Source organism: Culex quinquefasciatus, chromosome 3 (genome assembly GCF_015732765.1).
Source record: "Culex quinquefasciatus strain JHB chromosome 3, VPISU_Cqui_1.0_pri_paternal, whole genome shotgun sequence".
NCBI classification, from domain to species: Eukaryota; Metazoa; Arthropoda; class Insecta; order Diptera; family Culicidae; genus Culex; species Culex quinquefasciatus.
In genome coordinates this window covers 78695334-78717576 of record NC_051863.1, presented here as the reverse complement: position 1 = coordinate 78717576, position 22243 = coordinate 78695334, and the positions used below count along the sequence as shown (strand labels likewise).

Genomic DNA, 22243 nt, shown 5'->3' with positions numbered 1-22243 from the left:
GATACTTTCCTCAGGAAACCTGGACCAATCACATTTTCACTAGCAATTACACACTGATAAAAAATGGGAGCTATCAGCAGAATGATCCCATCACGAGTGATGTTCTTATCAAAATGAAAGTGCTGGACGGAAGAGCTGTGAAAATTATTGATTTCTTTGAAAGGCATGCGCAACTGGAGCGTTAGCGTTTGCTACAGTCAGGATTTCATTAAACTTATGGAAGGTAAATTAAACAACAGAGTAATTGAAACATCTTTTTTTCGGATTAAGTTATTAAACATGGACTATAAAATGCAAAATCAGATTGTACAATTTATGAAATGTTTCGAAGTGTTCCAAATTTCCGGTAATCAAATTTTAGATTAACAAAGTAGTTATTTTTTTCATGTTTGTGGTTAAGAACGTATTAAAACAGGTAAAATGTAGCATTTTGTTGTGAATTCAATCGTACAAAAACATAATCCACACATTCTCATAAGAATTTGCCCAGTGCCAGTATCCAAGACACACACTGCGTGCTAAACTACACTTCCCACTATTGCCACAAGATGACGCAGCAGGCGCGCAATCACATGACAGCCTCAATGTCAAGATCATATGTGCGCTGTCAAAACAAACACTTTTCTGTGTAAATTTTTCGTAGCGCGGCGGTTCGTTGCGTTCCAAATTACATAATTTTAAGGAATTTGTAAGTTGTTTGTGCCCTATTGTGTCGCACCGGGGTGTAACCGGGAATCCCTTCCTTCTCTGCAGCGCCATGATCCGAGGTGTCTGCGGACGCACGACCCCGTTCGTGCTCGGAGCAGCCGTCGTGGCGGCGAAGGCAGCTGACAGCGGCACTTCGGAGGCCGACCCGAAAACGAAACCGATCATTTGCAAACCATCGGAGCTGCCCCTGTACCGGCCCATCAACCAAAAAATTAACTGCGAGTGCGAGGGCCACAAGAAGTCTTCGATCTCGAAGCCGGAACAGGCCATCGAGGAGGGCATCCGGATGGTGCGGGTTCAGATGTGCGAGGCGACCAAGCTCGTCACCGACCAGAAGAAGCAGGTTGTGGACTGGTACGAGGATGGCAAGAAGCAAACTAAATGTGAGTATTTACTGTAGGGCTGAAAACAAGGTTTCACATGGTTCATCAACAAAACAAAAACTGAAATTTCTCCAAGCGAAATAAAACACCCTTTCCCTTCTTGGAACGTACTATTCAAGTATCTAAAGTTCTTCGTCATGAGGGTTATCCTTGGAGCATTAACACTTCATTTCGTTTGTCGAAAACAAAAAAAAATAGAACATTTCAAATGAACGAAGTAACAAATTACAACATAAAACATCAGTTACAAAGATCAATATTGCAATTAATATATTGTACTACATTTCTTCGGATAATCTTGAGCGAAGTTTTGATAAAATAATGGTGACAGTACCGGTGGTGGATAGCCGGTGCAATTATAGTACCACAGAGTCAACATCCCACAAATCTTGATCGCTTTTCGTGAGCTCGGTTTTCAATTCTTCATCGCAGCTGGTCCTACGGAGTTTTTGGTCCTCATCCTCTTCACTCTCGTTACAACTTGAGCTTTCCTTTCAAATTAAATTTGACTATATAAGTTTCTACTATATTTGATGAAACATGTGTAATAATCTTAATACTTACCGGTTTTACAAAAAACTCCCTCAGGTCGATCTTAATCGAATTGCTTGTGGCTAACATGTTTGATCCGTTGTCCGTAGTGATCGTGCTTACGTTGTCCACAGATATCCCAATGGAACGTAAAACACTGGGTCTCTTTTCTCTCATTAATTGTAGTATAATTCCGAAGACGTCACGACTTAGACGTTATAACAGCTTTTGGCTGACCATAACAGATCGAATTACTGCAGCTTTTACAGACTGTGACCAGCTGTACAAGCGACTTCGTTTACAATCCACGGTCCGTCCTTATGTCTCTTGTTTACAAAGTTCTTCAACTACTTCATTGATTGTCCCAATTTCAGGCACGATGCCGCCGTCTTCTACTCTTTTAAAACTTCTGGTGTGAACAGTTACTGATCAAGGACCAAGTTTGCAATTACAAGGTTGTTATGTGATACTAAAAGACGATTTGTCATAGACAGCAGGCACCTTGTTTCAAAAATTAGAACCGAATCCATTGTTGTCCTCATGTAAAAGACCTTCTTGGTTGTATTGGCTGAAGCCAGTTGCCGCATCTGCAGCAGCAGTTACTCTAATCAAGAGCTTTACAGAACCGTCACTGCTAGATTCATTCAATTGGAGAGCAACTGCCGGATAGACGTCGAGTGTACGCTGAACAGTATTTAGGGCCATTCCTCTCAATGGCACTTCGATCGATAAATAACCTTTATCTCAATTTGGGGCATCGAACTCCGGGCGGCAAAGAAGATCCATCCAGTTCTTTCTTCATGAAAGCTGATTAACAAAATGAAAATCAGTTGATTTTAAAAGTTGAAATAAAAACCAGAAATTTTGCCGTACACTTGTTTGCTCAAGCAAAGTTCATTTTTCAACATGAGAGAACCTTCAACGGACGTCACTTTTCGAGGGGTTTCAAAATAGATTAGGCAAAGCCTTCACCACCTGCTATTAGCCCTTTTAGGATCTTCGCCATGTGCGGAGAGTTGCCATGTATTGCTAGCTTTGCAGCAGCCATGAGGAGTTCTTCTATGCAGTCTACTTCGTGGCTTAGTTCCCTGGCACGGCCATTTTGGGTTTTCTCTTCAAGATCTTGAAAGCAACGTCGTATCCGCGGAGGCACGTCTGGATCTTGAACAAGCTGTAGAATCTTATTTTTTATAAAGTTGTGTAGTAAACAAAACGAAAAACTATACCTCAGTTTCGGCTTCTAGCCACGATCTATTAAGTTCTTAAAAACGAGTAGATGACGGAATTTTCCTCCATAACTTTTGAAAGTCTTGGATCCAAAATCTTATCAACACAGGATATTTTTTTCATTTTCAAGCCAAACGCGAAATAATTCTAAGGACTTGCTCAAGCAAACGTAATTTTAAAGTAAAAAATTGTTCATCTTGACTTTTTTGAATTGTTTTCCAGAATGAAAAGAAAAATATAAGAAAATCTCTATATTAATTACTCTATAAGCAATTATTCATTAGCAATATTAAATAAACACTAAAAACCAAGAGTTGTTTCTGATGTTAGCCAAACCCGGTTCCAGATGTGGCCACCGGAGAACCTGGGAACCGTTCATGTGGGTAAAACCACGGACGAACGGACAAGACACGGGGTTACAAAAAGTGAAGCAGGTTTTCTTTTACTTCTTCTTGGCGAAAACCTGCGCAACATAGATCGCTTATGTCAAAATCTTCGCGCCACGTGGTTTAAAATGTAAACAAAGCCAGCTGATGATGCAAACTCATGGGCTTTTTTTGAAATGGTCGTATGAATGTACAGTCGACTCTCTGGTTGTCAATATCCAAGGGACCGTCGAGGAAGAGAATCATCAGTTTACAGAACGATGCAAAATGAAGACTCGATTAAATATATGTTTTTCTTGGTACCCAGCTATGGGAGAGAATCATGGCAACGTCCAGCAAACAAAAACAAACTAATGTCAAACACCCTTGAAAGCTTCGTTTCGCAAAGAAAATGTCTATGCAAGCCATGAGAAAGTGAAATTATTGACAAGCGGAAGAGATTTTTTTTCAGCAAAAAGAATCCAAGAAACCGTCGAGGAAGAGATCCTTCAAGCAAGAGAAAATATCGAGGAATAAAGCCAATCGAAGTACACCATATTCTTTTTTTAAGTCACCTTTTTTTAAACGATTCTCGATTTACGCAACTTTTTTTAAGTCATGACTTAAAAATAGAATGTCCATGACTTAAATTGAGAATATGACTTAAATTAAGAATATTTGGGATTTCGCATCTTTTTGGAGAATTTTCAAAATGTATCAATTGTATTTTGTTAAGAAATGTTATTAAAACATTTTATCATGGTTTTGGAACACCTGGGATGTTCTAGTCCATCCGAAACTTCCGCAAATGTTGTGCAACAGGCTTACCAAAGAAACAAGTAGAAACTTCAAGATTTTGACAACGGATCCTACCCAAACTGCTTCAGTGAGTGTGGTAGGCTACAGATCATTATTGTAACAACTTATTGGGATGATCTGGGTCATCCAAGAACTCCCTGGAGTTAAGATCTGTGGGTCTACCGCCGTAACAAGCAAAAGGTCGACGGTTATTGACCCCGGAACATATCCGCATAGCTTCAGTGAGTATGGTAGACTAGTTTGCTGATGTGTTGGGATGTTCTGGGACATCCGAGGACTCCCTGGAGTTAAGATCTGTGGGTCTACCGCCGTAACAAGCAAGAAGTCGACGGTTTTTGACCCCGGAATATATCCGCATAGCTTCAGTGAGTATTGTAGAATAGTTTGATGATGTGTTGGGATGTTCTGGGACATCCAAGGACTCCCTGGAGTTAAGATCTGGGAATCTACCGCCGTAACAAGCAAGAAGTCGACGGTTTTTGACCCCGGAACATATCCGCATAGCTTCAGTGAGTATTGTAGACAAGTTTGATGATGTGTTGGGATGTTATGGGACATCCAAGGACTCCCTGGAGTTAAGATCTGTGAATCTATCGCCGTAACAAGCAAGAAATCGACGGTTTTTGACCCCGGAACATATCCGCATAGCTTCAGTGAGTATTGTAGACTAGTTTGATGATGTGTTGGGATGTTCTGGGACATCCAAGGACTCCCTGGAGTTAAGATCTGTGGGTCTACCGCCGTAACAAGCAAGAAGTCGACGGGTTTTGACCCCGAACATATCCGCATAGCTTCAGTGAGTATTGTAGACTAGTTTGACAGTGAGTATGGTAGACTTCTTTGCTGGGGTGTTGGGATGTGTAGGGATGTCCTGGGTCATCCAAAGACTTCCTAGAGTTAAGATCTGTGAATCTATCGCCGTAACAAGCAAGAAATCGACGGTTTTTGACCCCGGAATATATCCGCATAGCTTCAGTGAGTATTGTAGACTAGTTTGATGATGTGTTGGGATGTTCTGGGACATCCAAGGACTCCCTGGAGTTAAGATCTGTGAATCTACCGCCGTAACAAGCAAGAAGTCGACGGGTTTTGACCCCGGAACATATCCGCATAGCTTCAGTGAGTATTGTAGACTAGTTTGATGATGTGTTGGGATGTTCTGGGACATCCAAGGACTCCTGGAGTTAAGATCTGTGGGTCTACCGCCGTAACAAGCTAAAGTCGATGGTTTTGACCTTGGGACAAACCCACATAACTTTAGTGAGTATGGTTGACTACTTTGCTAATGTATTGGACTGTCTTGGGTCTTCCAAGGACTCCATTGAGTTATAACACGAGGGTCTATGGCTTTAACAAGAACTTTCTGGAACGGGATGTTCACATAACAGCAAAGAAGTCTCTCATACTCACTGAAGCTCTGCGAATATTTCCCATGGTCAAAAACGTCGACCTCTTGCGTTTTACGTTCGTTGACCCACAGATCTTAACTCCAGGATGTCCTTGGATGTCCCAGAACATCTTAACACAACAGCAAACTAGTCTACCGTACCCACTGAAGCTGTGCTGATGTGTTCCGGGGTCAAAAACCGACGACCTCTTACTTGTTACGGTGGTAAATCAACAGATCTTAACTCCAGGGAGTCCTTGGATGTCCCATAACATCTCAACACATCAGCAAACTAGTCTACAATACTCACTGAAGCTATGCGGATATGTTCCGGGGTCAAAAACCGTCGACCTCTTGCTTGTTACTGCGGTAGACCCACAGATCTTAACTCCAGGGAGTCCTTGGATGTCCCAGAACATCCCAACACATCAGCAAAGTAGTCTACAATACTCACTGAAGCTATGCGGATATATTCCGGGGTCAAAAACCGTCGCCTTCTTGCTTGTTGCGGCGGTAGATTCACAGATCTTAACTCTGTGAAGTCTTTGGATGACCCAGGACATCCAAACACATCCCAACACCCCAGCAAACTAGTCTACCATACTCACTGAAGCTATGCGGATATGTTCCGGGGTCAAAAATCGTCGACCCCTTGCTTGTTACGGCGGTAGACCCACAAATCTTAACTCCAGGGAATCCTTGGATGTCCCAGAACATCCCAACACATCAGCAAACTAGTCTACCATACTCACTGAAGCTATGCGGATATGTTCCGGGGTCAAAAACCGTCGACCTCTAGCTTGTTACGGCGGTAGACCCACAGATCTTAACTCCAGGGAGTCCTCGGATGTCCCAAAACATCCCAACACATCAGCAAACTAGTCTACCATACTCACTGAAGCTATGCGGATATATTCCGGGGTCAAAACCGTCGGCTTCTTGCTTGTTACGGCGGTAGATTCACAGATCTTAACTATAGGAAGTCTTTGGATGACCCAGGACATCCAAACACATCCCAACACCCCAGCAAAGTAGTCTACCATACTCACTGAAGCTATGCGGATATGTTCCGGGGTCAAAAATCGTCGACCTCTTGCTTGATACGGCGGTAGACCCACAGATCTTAACTCCAGGGAGTCCTCGGATGTCCCAGAAGATCCCAACACATCAGCAAACTAGTCTACAATACTCACTGAAGCTATGCGGATATGTTCCGGGGTCAAAAACCGTCAACCTCTTGCTCGTTACGGCGGTAGACCCACAGATCTTAACTCCAGGAGTTCTTAGATGACCCAGATCATCCCAATAAGTTGTTACAATGATGATCTGTAGCCAACCACACTCACTGAAGCAGACTGGGTAGGATCCGTTGTCAAAATCTTGAAGTTTCTACTTGTTTCTTTGTTAAGCCTGTTGCACAAGATTTCCGGAAGTTTCGGATGGACTAGATCATCCCAGGTGTTCCAAAACCATGATAAAATGTTTTAATAACATTTCTTAACAAAATATTATTGATACATTTTGGAAATTCTCCGAAAAGTTACGAAATCCCAAATATTCTTAATTTAAGTCATATTCTCAATTTAAGTCATGGACATTCTTTTTTTAAACGATTCTTGATTTAAACACCCCCATTTCGTTGTGTAAATCAAGAATATGGTGTATGCAGTTTGAAGGGACTGAAGAATTCATCGATAGATGGAGCAATATTGATATCGAGAAGATCGACAGCCAGAGAGTCGACTGTATATTAAAAATACCATTTCTATAATTTTATCGGCAATTTTAGAGTCCATGATAAATTACATAGAATCATAATGCCAAAAAATATTCTAATGCTAAATGATTAATTAATTGTTTCATAAGACATTTTGACAAATCTATGATTGTTTTGCGAGACTATTCATGGTTGAAGAAAGCGAATTAGTTCACAATTGGATAAATGAAATATAAATTCCTAAAATCCGGATCTTCCGGTGGTCTATAGAGTTTTATGGGTTTTATGACGTTTTGTGTACGCACACAAGCGCACCATTTGGTTTTGCTGGCTGACAAAATTTAACCTCACTTTATTTTCGTGTACGTACACGCAATGTAAAATGCTTTGCACTCCGGCCACCGGCCCGTGCAGTGTGATTTTTCAACGGATTATTGTTCCTGGTGCAAAAACGAAGCTTTTGATATAATGCAATCGATGGTTTGCGAGAAAACAAGTTTCGGTAATTTTTTTGGGCCCTTTTTTCCCACTGTGCATTGTTTTGATTTTTTTTTTTTTTTTTTTAATTTATATTTATTCAAATTTCTTTTCCATGTACATTCATTCAGTTAAAATATTATTGAGTGTCCAATCACAAACGATGACTTTTCACCTCAATTTTAAATACTAGCAACTTTCATTTATTCATGAAATATTGTAGCTTTCGCTATTCAGTGATTTCAAATGTAGGAGGTCCTACATGTACAAAAGGGAAAAGGGATACCTTAAAACTAACTTATAAACTATATAAAGAGCGGATCAATGCAGCTGAAGACTGCAATGATTTTTGTCGAAATGCATCAATTATCTTATTGGACATAACATCCAAAGTGTCAACTTCGGCTAATTGATGAAGTTCACTGGTGCTGAACCAGGGAGGAAGTTTCAGAATCATTTTCAGAATTTTGTTCTGAATCCTCTGAAGTTTTTTCTTCCTGGTTAAGCAACAGCTTGTCCAGATCGGCACAGCATAAAGCATGGCAGGTCTGAAAATTTGTTTATAAATTAACAGTTTATTCTTGAGACAAAGTCTAGAATTCCTGTTTATAAGTGGATACAAACATTTAATATATTTGTTACATTTAACCTGGATACTTTCAATGTGATCCTTGTAAGTAAGGTTTTGTCAAAACCAAGTCCAAGATATTTCACTTGATCCTCCCACTTTAAATTTACCTCATTCATCTTTATAATGTGATGACTTTTGGTTTAAGAAAATCAGCCCTTGGTTTGTGAGGGAAAATAATAAGTTGAGTTTTTGCAGCATTTGGAGTAATTTTCCATTCTTTCAAATAAGAATTGAAAATATCCAAGCTTTTGTAATCTTCTTGTGATGACACGAAGGCTTCTGCCTTTGGCGGAGATGCTTGTGTCATCAGCAAAAGTGATTTCTGACATCCTGGGGCAAATCAGGCAAGTCAGAAGTAAAAATATTGTATAAAATTGGACCCAAAATGCTTCCTTGAGGGACGCCAGCACGTACAGGTAGTTGATCAGATTTGCTATTCTGATAACATACCTGCAGAGTACGATCCGTCAAATAATTTTGAATAATTTTCACGATATAAATCGGAAAATTAAACCTTTTCAATTTCGCAATCAAACCTTTATGCCAAACACTGTCAAATGCTTTTTCTATGTCTAGAAGAGCAGCGCCAGTAGAATAGCCCTCAGATTTGTTGCTTCGAATTAAATTTGAAACTCTCAACAACTGATGAGTAGTTGAATGCCCAAGGCGAAATCCAAACTGCTCATCAGCGAAAATTGAATTTTCATTAATGTGCGTCATCATTCTATTAAGAATTATTCTTTCGAATAATTTACTAATAGATGAAAGCAAACTAATGGGCCGATAGCTTGAGGCTTCAGCAGGATTTTTATCCGGTTTCAAAATCGGAATTACTTTGGCATTTTTCCAACTACTGGGAAAATATGCCAAATCAAAACATTTGTTGAAAATTTTGACCAAGCAACTTAAAGTTGCTTCTGGTATTTTTTTAATTAAAATGTAAAAAATGCCATCCTCACCAGGGGCTTTCATATTTTTAAATTTTTTGATAATAGATTTTATTTCATTCAGATCCGTATTAAAAACTTCATCTGATGAAAATTCTTGTTCAACAATATTCTGAAATTCTATTGAAATTTGATTTTCAATAGGACTCAAAACATTCAAGTTGAAATTATGAGCACTCTCAAACTGCTGAGCAAGTTTTTGAGCTTTTTCCCCATTAGTTAATAGAATATTATCACCATCTTTTAAAGAAGGGATGGGTTTTGAGGTTTCTTAAGAACCTTTGAAAGTTTCCAAAAGGTTTGGAATAAGGTTTAATTTGTTCGACATCTCTTGCGAACTTTTCATTTCGCAGGAGAGTGAATCTGTGGTCAATAACCTTTTGCAAATCTTTTGAATTCGCTTCAGTGCAGGATCACGAGAACGTTGATACTGTCTTCGGCGAACATTTTTCAGACGAATCAGAAGCTGAAGATCGTCATCAATAATGGGAGAATCAAATTTGACTTGGACTTTAGGAATAGCAATATTCCTAGCATCCAAAATTGCATTAGTTAAAGATTCCAAGGCTGAATCAATATCAGCTTTGGTTTCTAAAACAAAATCATGATTTAAATTATTCTCAATATGATGCTGATACCTGTCCCAATTAGCTTTGTGGTAATTAAACACAGAACTATTGGGTCTGGTAACTGCTTCATGAGAAAGTGAAAAAGTTACTGGAAGATGATCAGAATCAAAATCAGCATGAGTCACTAAAGGACCACAATACTGACTTTGATTTGTCAACACCAAATCAATTGTTGATGGATTTCTAACAGAAGAAAAGCAAGTTGGCCCATTCGGGTATAAAACCGAATAAAGACCAGAAGTGCAATCTCTGAACAGAATTTTACCATTGGAATTTACTTTTGAATTATTCCAAGATTGGTGTTTGGCATTAAAATCACCGATGATCAAAAATCGAGATCTATGCCGAGTAAGTTTATTCAAATCCCCTTTGAAATAATTTTTATTTTCCCCAGTGCATTGGAATGGCAAATATGCAGCTGCAATCATAATTTTCCCAAAAGAAGTTTCAAGTTCAATGCCCAAACTTTCAATAACTTTTAACTTAAAGTCACGTAACGTGCTATAAGTCATACTACGGTGGATAACTATTGCAACTCCACCGCCATTTCGATTCATTCGGTTATTAGTTATAACTTTATAATCTGGATCACTTTTCAAATAAGTGCCAGTTTTTAAAATGTTTCGGTTATAACAGCAACATGCACGTTATGAACTCGTAAAAGTTGAAAAATTCATTTTCTTTCGCTTTTAAAGAGCGAGCATTAAAATTCATAATATTGATGGAATTACTTAGATCCATGATTAAACTTCAGGGTAAGAACAACATCATTCGCAAATTTTAATCCAATCTGGATTGCTTCCATCATGGATGTAGCATTACTCATTGTTTGAATCAAACCAAACAGTGAGTTTTGCAAAAAGTCATTTTTCAAACGTAACATCGCCGAGATCAGAAGATCCCAAAGCGTTGCCAGCAGAAAAATTTTCAAATGAGATTTGAGGTACCTGCCCAATTTCAGAAAGATTGGTAGAGGATTTAAAATTCGTGGATGAACCCGAACCCGAAACGACGTTAGCATAAGAAATGCCATTGTTGTTACCTAACTTTTCCACGGTAGGGGTATTTCTAGCATTGTTCGAGTGAGACAGCACGAACGTTTGATTTAAAGATGCAGGTACAACCTGACTTTGAGAAAATTTCGGTTTGGATTTCGGCTGATGCTTAGCACGAGAATCCAAAACCTTTTTCTGATGGGGCAATCCCAGAAATTTGATTTGTGATTTCCACCACAATTTGCACATTTAAATTGGGTGACTTCTTTCACGGGACAATTGTCCTTGTCGTGAGAAGAATCCCCGCAAACCATGCATTTTGGAACCATGGCGCAATGATCAGTACCGTGACCGAATGCCTGGCAACGCCGGCACTGGGTCAGATTCTGGCCATTACCGCCATGTTTCTTAAAATGCTCCCACTTTACCCGTACATGGAACAAAAACTGAACTTTGTCCAAAAGTTTCAAATTGTTGATTTCATTTCTGTTGAAATGAATCAGATAAAATTGTGAAGTCAAACCAAAGCGAGAAATATTCCCGTTTGATTTTTTCTTCATTGGTATTACTTGGGATGGGGCAAAGCCAAGCAACACCTTAAGTTCGTTTTTGATCTCATCCACCGACAAGTCGTTGGAGAGACCTTTCAAGACCGCCTTGAATGGCCGAGCATTCTTGGTCTCATACGTGTAGAAATTGTGTTTGTGGTTTTTCAAATAACCAACAAAAGTTTGGTGATCTTGTAAAGATTCCGTCAACAAGCGACATTCTCCTCTTCGACCAAGCTGGAACGAAACCTTCAAATTGCAAGTTTCCTTGCAATTCTTCAGTTGCGTTCGAAAGCTGGCCAAATCGGAGACGGAAGTCACTACAATTGGCGGAGCCTTTACTCGTTTCTCGACGGCAGAAGGCTCAGTACGAGGAGAAGGTTCCTTGTCATCAGTTTCGGATAAAACACCGAAACTGTTTGTCAATGGAATTGGAGGATTGACCTCACATTCAGAATCAGAATCAGACCTCAGAAGAGGCTGTTTTCTTTTTCTGTTTCCGTTAGCCGGTTTAGCGTTCAAACGCTTCACCGACGTAACGACCAAATCTTCAGAAGATTTGCGTTTACCTTTGTTTTGACGCATTTTGCAAGCAAAGTTCTCTTAAAAGATGGCTTCGTTTGTAAAATACAACAAAATTTCAGGCGGGGTTAGTCTTGAAAAGACTGTTTAGAATTTTGGAAAATAACTCAGGTAGTCTTTAAAAAGACTGTGAATTTTGTTTTGAAATAACTCTGAGCTTAGGTAGTAAAAAATACCGCAGCTCTAGTGTCCGTTCACCACGAAGGTTCGCAAGACACTGTGCATTGTTTTGATGTTTGGTGCTTATCAAAGTTATTTACCTCACTTCAAGTTAAAATTCTTGTTTCCTCTCTCTTCGTCAATTACTACGGTCCTTTCAATTCATGCATATTTTGCCTGCATGTTTCCTAAGTAAAAGTTATTTACCAATAAGCTAGTCTTTTGTCATCACTCTTAATAAAACCTAAGATATCCTAAACGGTGTCCATAACGCAGTGAATTTAATCCTTCTCACATTTCTCTCTTTGCAGTTATTCGTGACTACTTGAACGAGGAGGACAACACAATGCCCCGCGTCGGTGCCATCGCGATCGGTGGCGTGGCTGGTCTCATCTTTGGCCTGCGCGGTGGGTTCATCCGCCGTGTGCTGTACATGTCGGTTGGTGCCGGCGGTGTTGCGTCCATCTGCTATCCCCAAGAAGCAGAAGTGTACGCCCAGCACGGACTGGTCGAGGCCAAGAAGTACGCCACCATCGGATACAACTTTGTGTACGGCGTCAAGCCCGGCGACAAACAGCTGGAGCTGCCGACGATTCCGACTAGTTTGGGTGCGCTGAAGGATAGCGTTTCGGGCCTAGCCAAGACCGCGTACGATGCTGTTTTCACCGAGAAGAAGTGAGGTGGCCCGTTGCTAGGACTGCAAGTGATTAAAATTCTTCAAATAAAGTAAATTGCACAGTTTATTTCACGTGAATTTTAATAAGTGAATTATCCTTTATCATACATATTCTGTACCCTGGTGAGTTGACACTTTATTAATTGTTCACTATATTCTTAAATAATTTTACATCAATTAACGACTTAACGGGCGTTGAGATGACCGCAGAAGAATGGTCGCCGCAGAACAGTTTTTCGGCAGTTGTCAAATGTTGCCTTGAGTTTTCAGCTGACTATTTGGAAAATATTCAAAACAAACCAAGTTGACAGCTAAATCAACACTGAATTTCAATTCAACATTCTGAATTTTACACCGCTGAACAGTCACTCCTCATATTTGGAACAGTTTACAGGTCGGCCAAACTTTCGTTCTAGAGCGTCCCGTCCCGGGAAAAAATTTCCCAGGATTTCCCAAAAAAATATATTTCCCGTTTCCCGGGAAATTTGTAAATTTCGCGGGAATTCCCGGAATTTAAGCAAAAGTACACATGTTCTATACTTTTGCAACCAGTTTTTAGATGCTCAGAGAAAAATAAATGAAGATGATTTTGTTCAATTAAATTTAATTAATAGCTCATTTACAATTCATCAGATTATCAGACACTTTAATATCAGATAATATTAATTTTTGAAGCTACGGGAAAATTAAGTAGGGTAGAGTAGTCATCAATGAGACACGGGGAACAATGATAAAATGGCTCTAACAAGTCGTAGTTTCAACCAATCAGGCTCATATTTGGGGGAAATGTGTGTCTACTGGATACACGTCTGCCATATTAGTGGCTTTGATTATGGACGCTCCCTTGGAAAGTAATTCATAAATGTTTGATTATGGGGTGTAAAAGTAAATTAGTAAATAAATGTACAAGCCGGTGATCGGGCCGAACAGCCTGCACACCGTCACCAACGACAACGGCCAGCGGTGCATCAACTTCGCAGCCTCCCGCGGTATGGTGGTACGGAGCACTTTCTTCCCCCGGAAAGACATCCACAAAGTCACCTGGACATCGCCTAACCAACGAACAAAAACACAAATCGACCACGTCCTCATTGACGGCCGATTCTTCTCGGACATACGGAACATCCGCACGTACCGCGGTGCGGACATCCACTCGGACCACTACCTGGTGGGTGCAAGCATGCACTCAAAACTGTCGACGACGTACCACCGACGACGGAGCCGGCTCCCACCGCCGTTCAACACCGAGCGGCTGCAGGACACGGCTGCGGCTCAGCACTACGTGCAGCAGCTGGAAGCGAGCCTGCCAACGGAGGAGGAACTCGGCGCTGCCTCGCTCAACGATGGATGGAGCAGAATTTGCTCGGCCAACGGCAGTGCCGCTGAAGCCGCGCTAGGTAGTACGGTCCGAGTTGGAAAGCAGCGCTGGTTCGACGAGGAGTGCCAGCGGCTACTTGACGAGAAGAAAGCAGCTTACGCGGTGAAGCTGAGAGCCGCAACTGATGAGAACGTGGCCAGATACAAACAAGCGCTGAAACAGCAGAGAACGGTCTTCAAGCTCAAGAAGCGCCAGCTGGAAGATCGCGATCGCGCCGAAATGGAGCAGCTGTTCCGGCAGAACGAGACGCGAAAGTTCTACGAGAAGGTTAACCGGTCCCGCAAAGGCTATGCGCCGCAAGCCAACACTTGTCGGGACGCCGAGGGAAACCTTCTTATGGACAAAGGCGAGGTGTTGAACAGGTGGCAGCAGTTCTTCAACGAGCACCTCAACGGCGATGTAGCGCATGGAGACGGCTTTGAAACCCAACTTGGACCGCCCGCTGCTGACCAACAGTTCCCGGCACCTGATCTGGAGACGGTGAAGAAGGAGATCAGGCAGCTGAAGAACAACAGGGCCGCCGGTAAAGATCGGTTACCCGGTGAGCTCTTCAAATATGGAGGAGAGCAGTTGGCGAGGGCGATCCACTTGGTGATTTCTAAGATCTGGAGGAGGAGAAACTACCAGAAGAATGGATGGATGGTGTCGTGTGTCCCATCTACAAAAAGGGCGATAAGCTGGACTGCGGCAACTACCGCGCCATCACGCTTATCAACGCGGCCTATAAAATCCTCTCCCAGATTCTCTGCCGTCTGCTGACACCGTACGCACGGAGGTTCGTGGGCCCCTATCAAGCGGGGTTTACTGGCGCTCGGGCCACCACGGACCAAATTTTCTCGCTCCGGCAGATCCTCGAGAAATGTCGTGAGTACAACGTGCCCACACATCACATCTTCATCGATTTCAAGGCAGCGTACGATACAGTCGACCGCGAACAGCTATGGCAGATCATGCACGAGAACGGATTTCCGGACAAACTGACTCGGCTGATCAAGGCTACCTTGGATCGTGTGATGTGTCACGTGCGAGTGGCAGGGAGCTAGCGGACCCCTTCCAATCGCACCAAGGGTTACGACAAGGTGACGGCTTATCCAATGCGCTGTTTAACATCGGACTTGAGGGAGTTGTGCGAAGAGCGGGTATAGACACGAGGCACGATTTGCAACAGGACAGTCCAACTTCTTGCTTATGCGGACGACATTGACATTATAGCAAGAGACCTAGAGACGGTGAAAAGGGTTTACACCGCCTTAAAGACGCAAGCAAGACGGATTGGATTGGCCATGAATACGACGAAAACAAAGTACATGAAAGGAGGGGCTCAAAGGACGTTGACCCCCCAAGACTCACCCCTTTAGCTGTGGATGGCGATGTGCTGGAGGAGGTGAGCGAATTCGTGTACTTGGGATCGCTGGTAACGGCCGACAACGACACCAGCTTAGAGATCCGGACTCGTATCCACTCCGCGAATCGCGCCTACTTTGGATTACGGAAAACCTTGACATCTGATCGAGTGCAACGCGCCACGAAGCTGACCCTGTACAAGACACTGATTAGACCGGTTGCCCTCTATGGCCACGAGACCTGGACGCTGCGGCAAGAGGACGAACGAGCCCTTGGAGTTTTCGAACGGAAGGTGCTGCGAACGATCTACGGTGGAGTACGTACAGCTCAGAACGAGTGGCGAAGGCGCATGAACCACGAACTGCACGCGCTGCTGGGAGAACCGACAATCGTTACCCTGGCGAGAATCGGGAGGCTCAGGTGGGCCGGCCATGTCGCGAGGATGGACGAAGGATGCTCTTTGACCGCGCGCGACCCGATGGCGGCACAGGCCGAAGAGCAGGAGCACAGCGTGCACGATGGGGAAATCAGATCGAGGCGGACCTAAGAAAGATCTGCAACCTAGGAGACTGGCGAGCTGCAGCCCAGAACCGAACAACATGGAACAACCTTCTTGATACAGCACGGGCACCGCGTATGGTGTTCTAAGCTGATTGAAAGCGAAAAAAAAAGTAAATTATTGATAAAAAATACTTTTTCGCTCGTAGGCTGCCATTTACACCAAAACTAATATTTCTTCAAATTTCTTTCGACGTTCCATAGGGATTAAGTTGGGCTACAATGTCCTTTCATTAGATTTGGCCAAAATTTAGAATATACCCAGTATCCAGGGCTGTCTCATTGTTCCCCACTCATTTCAGCCTATGGGTAACAATGAGACACTTTGATTTTTCTTCAATAAACTTTTCAAAATCGATGGAAATCTTTCAAAACATGAATTAAAAGTGATGTTTGGCATATTTATAGAGTTTAAACTTCATTTAACCAAAAATACTAAGTTATTTGGTATTAATACATGGATTTTACAAAATTTCAATACTTTTTAGTGTAACTTTTGTTATTAAAAGTTTCATGTTGGCAAAATTGCTCTAAAATGTTCAAGGCAAGTCACCTGCAATGGAACAATACAAAAACATGATGTTTTGCTAGAAAAATTTTGATTTTCGTAAAGTGTCTCATTGTTCCCCAGCTGTCTCATTGTTCCTGCTAAGTGCGTCTACAATGAGACAATTGAATAAATCTGGCTGTAGATGTCGGATCGATCTCATATTTTGGTCAATGTTAGAACACATTAAAAGAAAGATAATGCAACTAAAAGCTCATTAAAACATGCTAATGAAAAAATTAGAAAAATCGTTGAAAGTTGAAAACCAAAAGTGTCTCATTGATGACTACCCTACCCTAAGCTTTTTCAAGAATATTTGGAGTTAAATTGAGAATTTTTACGTTTTTGTTTTTGTTTTCTAATGAGTTGAAAATCAAATTGGTATCTTAAAAGTAAAGTAAATCTTTTAGCAAACATAACAGTTATGGATTTCGCTAGGTTTTTTACCACCCTTTTCCTAGATTTGAAGATCTGAAACAAAAAATTTCTATGCTACCAAGTCAGTATCTGAAACATTCATAGTTGTAAGGAAAATCCAAATCTCTATACAAGCACAAAAGAAACAAAATTGTAACATGCTATCTCGAAAAATAAAAAAATGAAATGAATTGAATTGAATTGAATTGAAGTAAATCTTTCCCAGTTCCTGAGGGGAACACCCTTGAAGAGTATCGGGGCCGGCATTTACAAAGCGGATTCAGTGGCAGTTTCATTCTCAACTTAATGGTAACATGTTAAGGTTAATGTCAACATTCCATAGGTCGCCTCCCTAAGGTGTCGTGATAAGGTCCAGTTTGTGACGATACACTACCTTCTCTTTACTAAGCAATCGATTCCAGAAGGGAAAAGATCACCAGTTGTGTTGGTCCGAGCCGGGATTTGAACCCCGATCTACCGCTTACGAGGCGGAAGCGTTACCACTGGGCTACGTGGCTCGGCCAACTTGGTATCTTAACATTTTTGAAATTGTTTTGTGCAAGAAGAATTATTTCAATTCGTTAAATGCCTGGTATACAAGAAATTACAATATGTAGTAAAAGAAAAATGGAGCACTGGTGTAACAATCGATGTTATAAGGTTAAATATCAAAACATGTAAGACTTATTGTGACATGATGTTAATTCCAAATGTTTGAAAACATTGAGTTGTTTGAAGTAAAACAAACAAGAGAAGTTTGATTTTTGCTTTGCCATTTTGTCCATGAAAGGAAACCATTATGACTTTTTTTAGAAAAGTTATTTGTATTATCGCGGGCGTTAATAATTAGAGTTTACGCGCGCTGATATGACCGCAGAAGAAAGGCCGCATGACAGCCGCAGAGCAAATTTTTGGCTGTTGTCAAAGGTTGCCTTGAGTTTTCTGCTGACTTTTTGAAAAATATTCAAAACAAATCAGGTTGACAGCCAAATCATCGCTGAATTTCAGTTCATCCTGCTGATTTTTACACAGCGGTAGTTCGGCGGCTGTAGCCTCCTGTCAGTCACAGCGAAGGAGAAAATTGATTTAATCTCGCAATAAGCAATAATGAAAATAGTACTTTATGCAACAAGTTGCAAAAAGAGGATTTTTTCAGTACAAGTCGTACATTTGTCCAACGAGGTTCACCGAGTTGGATAAAAACGAAGAGTGCTGAAAAAATAAAGTTTTGCAACGAGTTCCATTCAACATTTTTTGCAATTCCGAAAAACGCCCATTGAGTGAAATTTTCATGTATTTTCTCAATAAATCGTTTAAATCAAAAAAATGTTGAAAAGTGTTACTTTTCGAAACAAGTGCTGAAAAGTTCAACTTTTCAGCACCCATTTGAGTGCTGAAAAGTAGAACTTTTCAGCATTTATTTCGAAAAGTGTTGCTATTCGTTTCTTTTATTTTTGGTACAGAAAAGTAGGCTATTTCGTCGTTCAAGAATGACAGGAAAAGTAAGTAGTTTCACGACGGAATTGCAAAAACATAATTTCTGCATGTTGTTTTTTCTTTTTTTTTTTGTATCAAACCACGCTCTCTTTTACTGGTCACAGAGGCAAGAAAATAATTTGTATGATTGTGGAGTATGGATTCATTTTAGGGGAAATTCTCGTAGCACTCGCTCCTAACTCCATCCAATTTGATTTTTTTTACTATTTAAACAACTAATTTTGCAAAACTTTTAAAAGTAACTTGCTTGCTCACTTCTTATTGAGCTATTTATCACTCTTTCAGTTGAAATCGCCTTCAATGAGTTGTAATTGAACGTCAAAGTGCTGACCTGCCGACATAAGAGGTACGACGGAATTAGATGCTGTTCCACTACTCACTGTCTAATTACCTTGCTAATAAAAAAAGATTTTTTTTTGATTTATTGTACTATTCGAGCTTATAAAATAAGAAAAAATAACATTTTCTTGCAATTTAATGATTTTTTACATGCAGTTAGACTACTTGCAACGCGGCTCTGCTTTGTTCTAGCTGTTTCATTTTTTCAAATAGAACTGAAACAGACCACCCGCAACGCGGAGTTACAGTTTTATTTTTCGAGCAGTATTTTGAAACCGAAATAAAACTGCTCGACGAGTTTGTTTCAAACGTGAGACGATTTGGAACTGAAATAGAACTCAGTTTCAAAAATATTCAGATATATAGATATATCCACGTTTTCTTACACATACACCATGATGCTGTGTTGATAATCAATCGCACACAATTAAAAGTATTTTTTTTTTGAAACAACATTTAGATCAGCGCGTTGCGAGCATTGTGTTCTAGTTTCATTTCCGCCAGTTCTAAAAATTTAAAACTGCTCGCAATTTGAAACAGTTATAAAACTTTGCGCTGCAGACTGTCTTAAGCTGTTAATGGAGCACCCGCAGACGAGCAGTTTTTGACAGTTCGCTCCATAAGAAATACATTGTAGAAAAAAGCAAAAACTGCTCCAATGGAAATGCTCCATTGATCTTCACACTTGTTTTAGCCTTTCAGTCGCTGTTCTAAACAACTTAGTTGCAGCACAACCAAGATCAAATCAATTTTCAATAAATTTAAATTTCCCGGGAATTCCCGGGATATCCCGGGACATTGGTTGAAAATTTCCCGTTTCCTGGGAAATTTGTAACCCCAAGAAATTGGACGCTCTGTTTCGTTCTCTCCACGCTTCCATATTTACAATAAAATAATGACTTCACACACCTTACATTTTCTAAAAATGTATAAGACCGATTCTTAGCGAAGCTACACCAAAATGTCACATTTTTCAATTTTCAATATGATTTTGAATATGAAAAAAATCATTTTTATTATGATGCAATAATTGCAATGTGCTTTAAATGCGTTTTCTTACCTTAAAAGCCAAGAACATTGTCCAAAAGTGGTCTGCAAGCCATTGTACGGGAGAGGAGTTTTTTCATAAATCTGCTCCTTTCGTTGTCCCGTCACGAAAAGAAATGGCTGGCAAAAACTCAAATTTCATCCAGTTCTTTCAGTTCAAGGAGCAAAAGATTCGTTTTTTTAATTTGTGATAATGTGTAGAAGAGCAAAAGTTTTAAAAAACCAAACTGGCAAAACTGTAGCGATTTTTGTAGTGTAAAAGTCCAGTTTTACGATGTTGTCCCGTCACGCTACATTTTTATTTCAGGGGAAGCACAGGTACTATATGGTTCATTCTGCATGATATTTCTTTGTATTAAAATCATTTATCTTTCCAAATATGTAACAACATTGGGGGGTTTCTTCTTTTATTTTGCCACTACAGCCAAAACGCTGAAAAAAACTTGGAATTTTCTTTATAGTATAAAGCCTATATATGAAGCCGAAGAATCGGTCATAACATGACGGGGTTTCTTACAAAAACCACCCTTTTTACAATCTTCCGGACTTTTGTTAGAATCGTTTTTAGCATAACTTTTGAAGTTTTTAACCATGCAGGCCAAGGATTGATACCTAAGAGCATGCAATGGCACTGACCTTGTTGCGTGCTCTTCGGTTGACGTCCACGTAAGGAACATCCTGGAAGGAGCGTAACTAACTACATCCGTAGTTCTGTTAGATCATCCGAATTATCTTGATTAGAACAGTATAGCTCTGGTTCCTTGCGAGTGTCCTATTTTCTTACCTCCACGTTGGCTTGGTTTTCATGATGACCTAGCTGGTGGCCTGTGGAAACGGATCGTAATCCTTTGACCACCGCGGGTCAGAGTCGAGACGGCTAAAAGAAAGGGGCGCGACACTGTGGGAAAGGGAAGTAATTTGTGATTGTAGACGGTATTGTTTTGATTCGCAGTATGTTGAGTCAACTGCTATGGATGTACCTGAAACATCGCACAACGGGGATTCTCTTCTCTTCATTCTCAGCTACCACCTATCTCCTATTTTAATTTTGCTCTTCTGATTCCCAATTCTTCACTGATTCTTCTATTTAATATCCAACATTTATTTTTAATTTTACTAACTTTTGATTCTCTTATCTGTCAAAGCTTTTCCACTCTTTTCTATCAATTGATACTGCTGTAACAAACTTTGTTTTGTTTTTTTTCCTTAAAAATATACTTTTCGTTAATGTACTAGTAATATCAAGTCTATTTATCATTCGCCTAATCTTTTTGATTTTATTGCGAATTTATTTATTTGAATAATTCTTTATCTGTCCTATAAATTATCATTACTATAATCTAAGCTTGTTTTGTATCTCTATTTATTAACTATTGTCTAATTTTACATCTAATACATCTAGCTTCTCATTTTTATTCTTCAAAATACGCTCATCATTCTCTTACTATTGATACTTGATTTTTATAAAATAAATTCTCTTTTACTGTCAATTGTTTTCAATCTTCACCCTTTTTTTCAAACAAGTGAGGTTTGAACCCTTACTCAATTTATGGAAGGGTTAAAGGATTAACACAAATATAACTATTGTATTTTTGGTAAACTTTTATAACATGCTTAGGACCAAAAATTGTAACAAAACACCGCGACAAAAGAAATAGCAACAGATAAACACGACTCAACAATAGGGAAGATTTCAGGAGAAAACAATACACAGTAAATAACAATTAGTTTTTGAATTCAAACTAAAAATAAAACAGTTTTTGCTATAATGAAAGTTGATAGGCACACTTTAAATGGTTAGGCGCATATACTTACATCAAACCCTACCCAATGTACCACCCCCGGCCGAGTTAAAATGCGTAACCGGAAAAGAAGGTGTGCATGCCTGGCACGAAAACTCAAAGCGTGTTCTAGCGTGTTGCTCGTACTGACTCAGAGCAAGGGTGAGCTGTAGGTGTAAGGGCAGTGCGTGTTCGTCGGGAACCTGGTGCATAAGATCGGTCAAGGCCCGTTCTTACACTGAAAATTGCGAATTGCGAACTTTTGAAGTTTTTAACCAAACTTTTTAATTTTTAATAGTGACTTATGGGACTCTAAGACGGATCGAATGAGGAAAAAACGGTTCAAATCGGGTCAGCCAGTGCCGAGATAATCCAGTGCAATTTTTTATCAACCTCCCACCACACACACAGACATTTGCTCAGAATTTGATTCTGAGTCGATAGGTATACGTGAAGGTGGGTCTAGGAGGTCAAATTAAGAATTTTGTTTTTCGAGTGATTTTATAGCCTATCCTCAGTAAGGTGAGGAAGGCAAAAAGATTAATTTGAAAGAA

General features: G+C 40.3%; 1 protein-coding gene across 1 annotated transcript; it reads left to right on the top strand.

Moving 5' to 3' along the window:
- Nucleotides 1–547: 547 nt before the first annotated feature.
- LOC6040819 (MICOS complex subunit MIC27) lies at nt 548–12848 on the top strand. Its single transcript, XM_001850107.2, has 3 exons — nt 548–688; nt 754–1091; nt 12417–12848. Exons 2-3 carry the CDS (start codon nt 758–760, stop codon nt 12782–12784), a joined length of 702 nt encoding a protein of 233 aa, XP_001850159.1. The 5' UTR covers nt 548–688; nt 754–757; the 3' UTR covers nt 12785–12848.
- Nucleotides 12849–22243: the final 9395 nt, after the last annotated feature.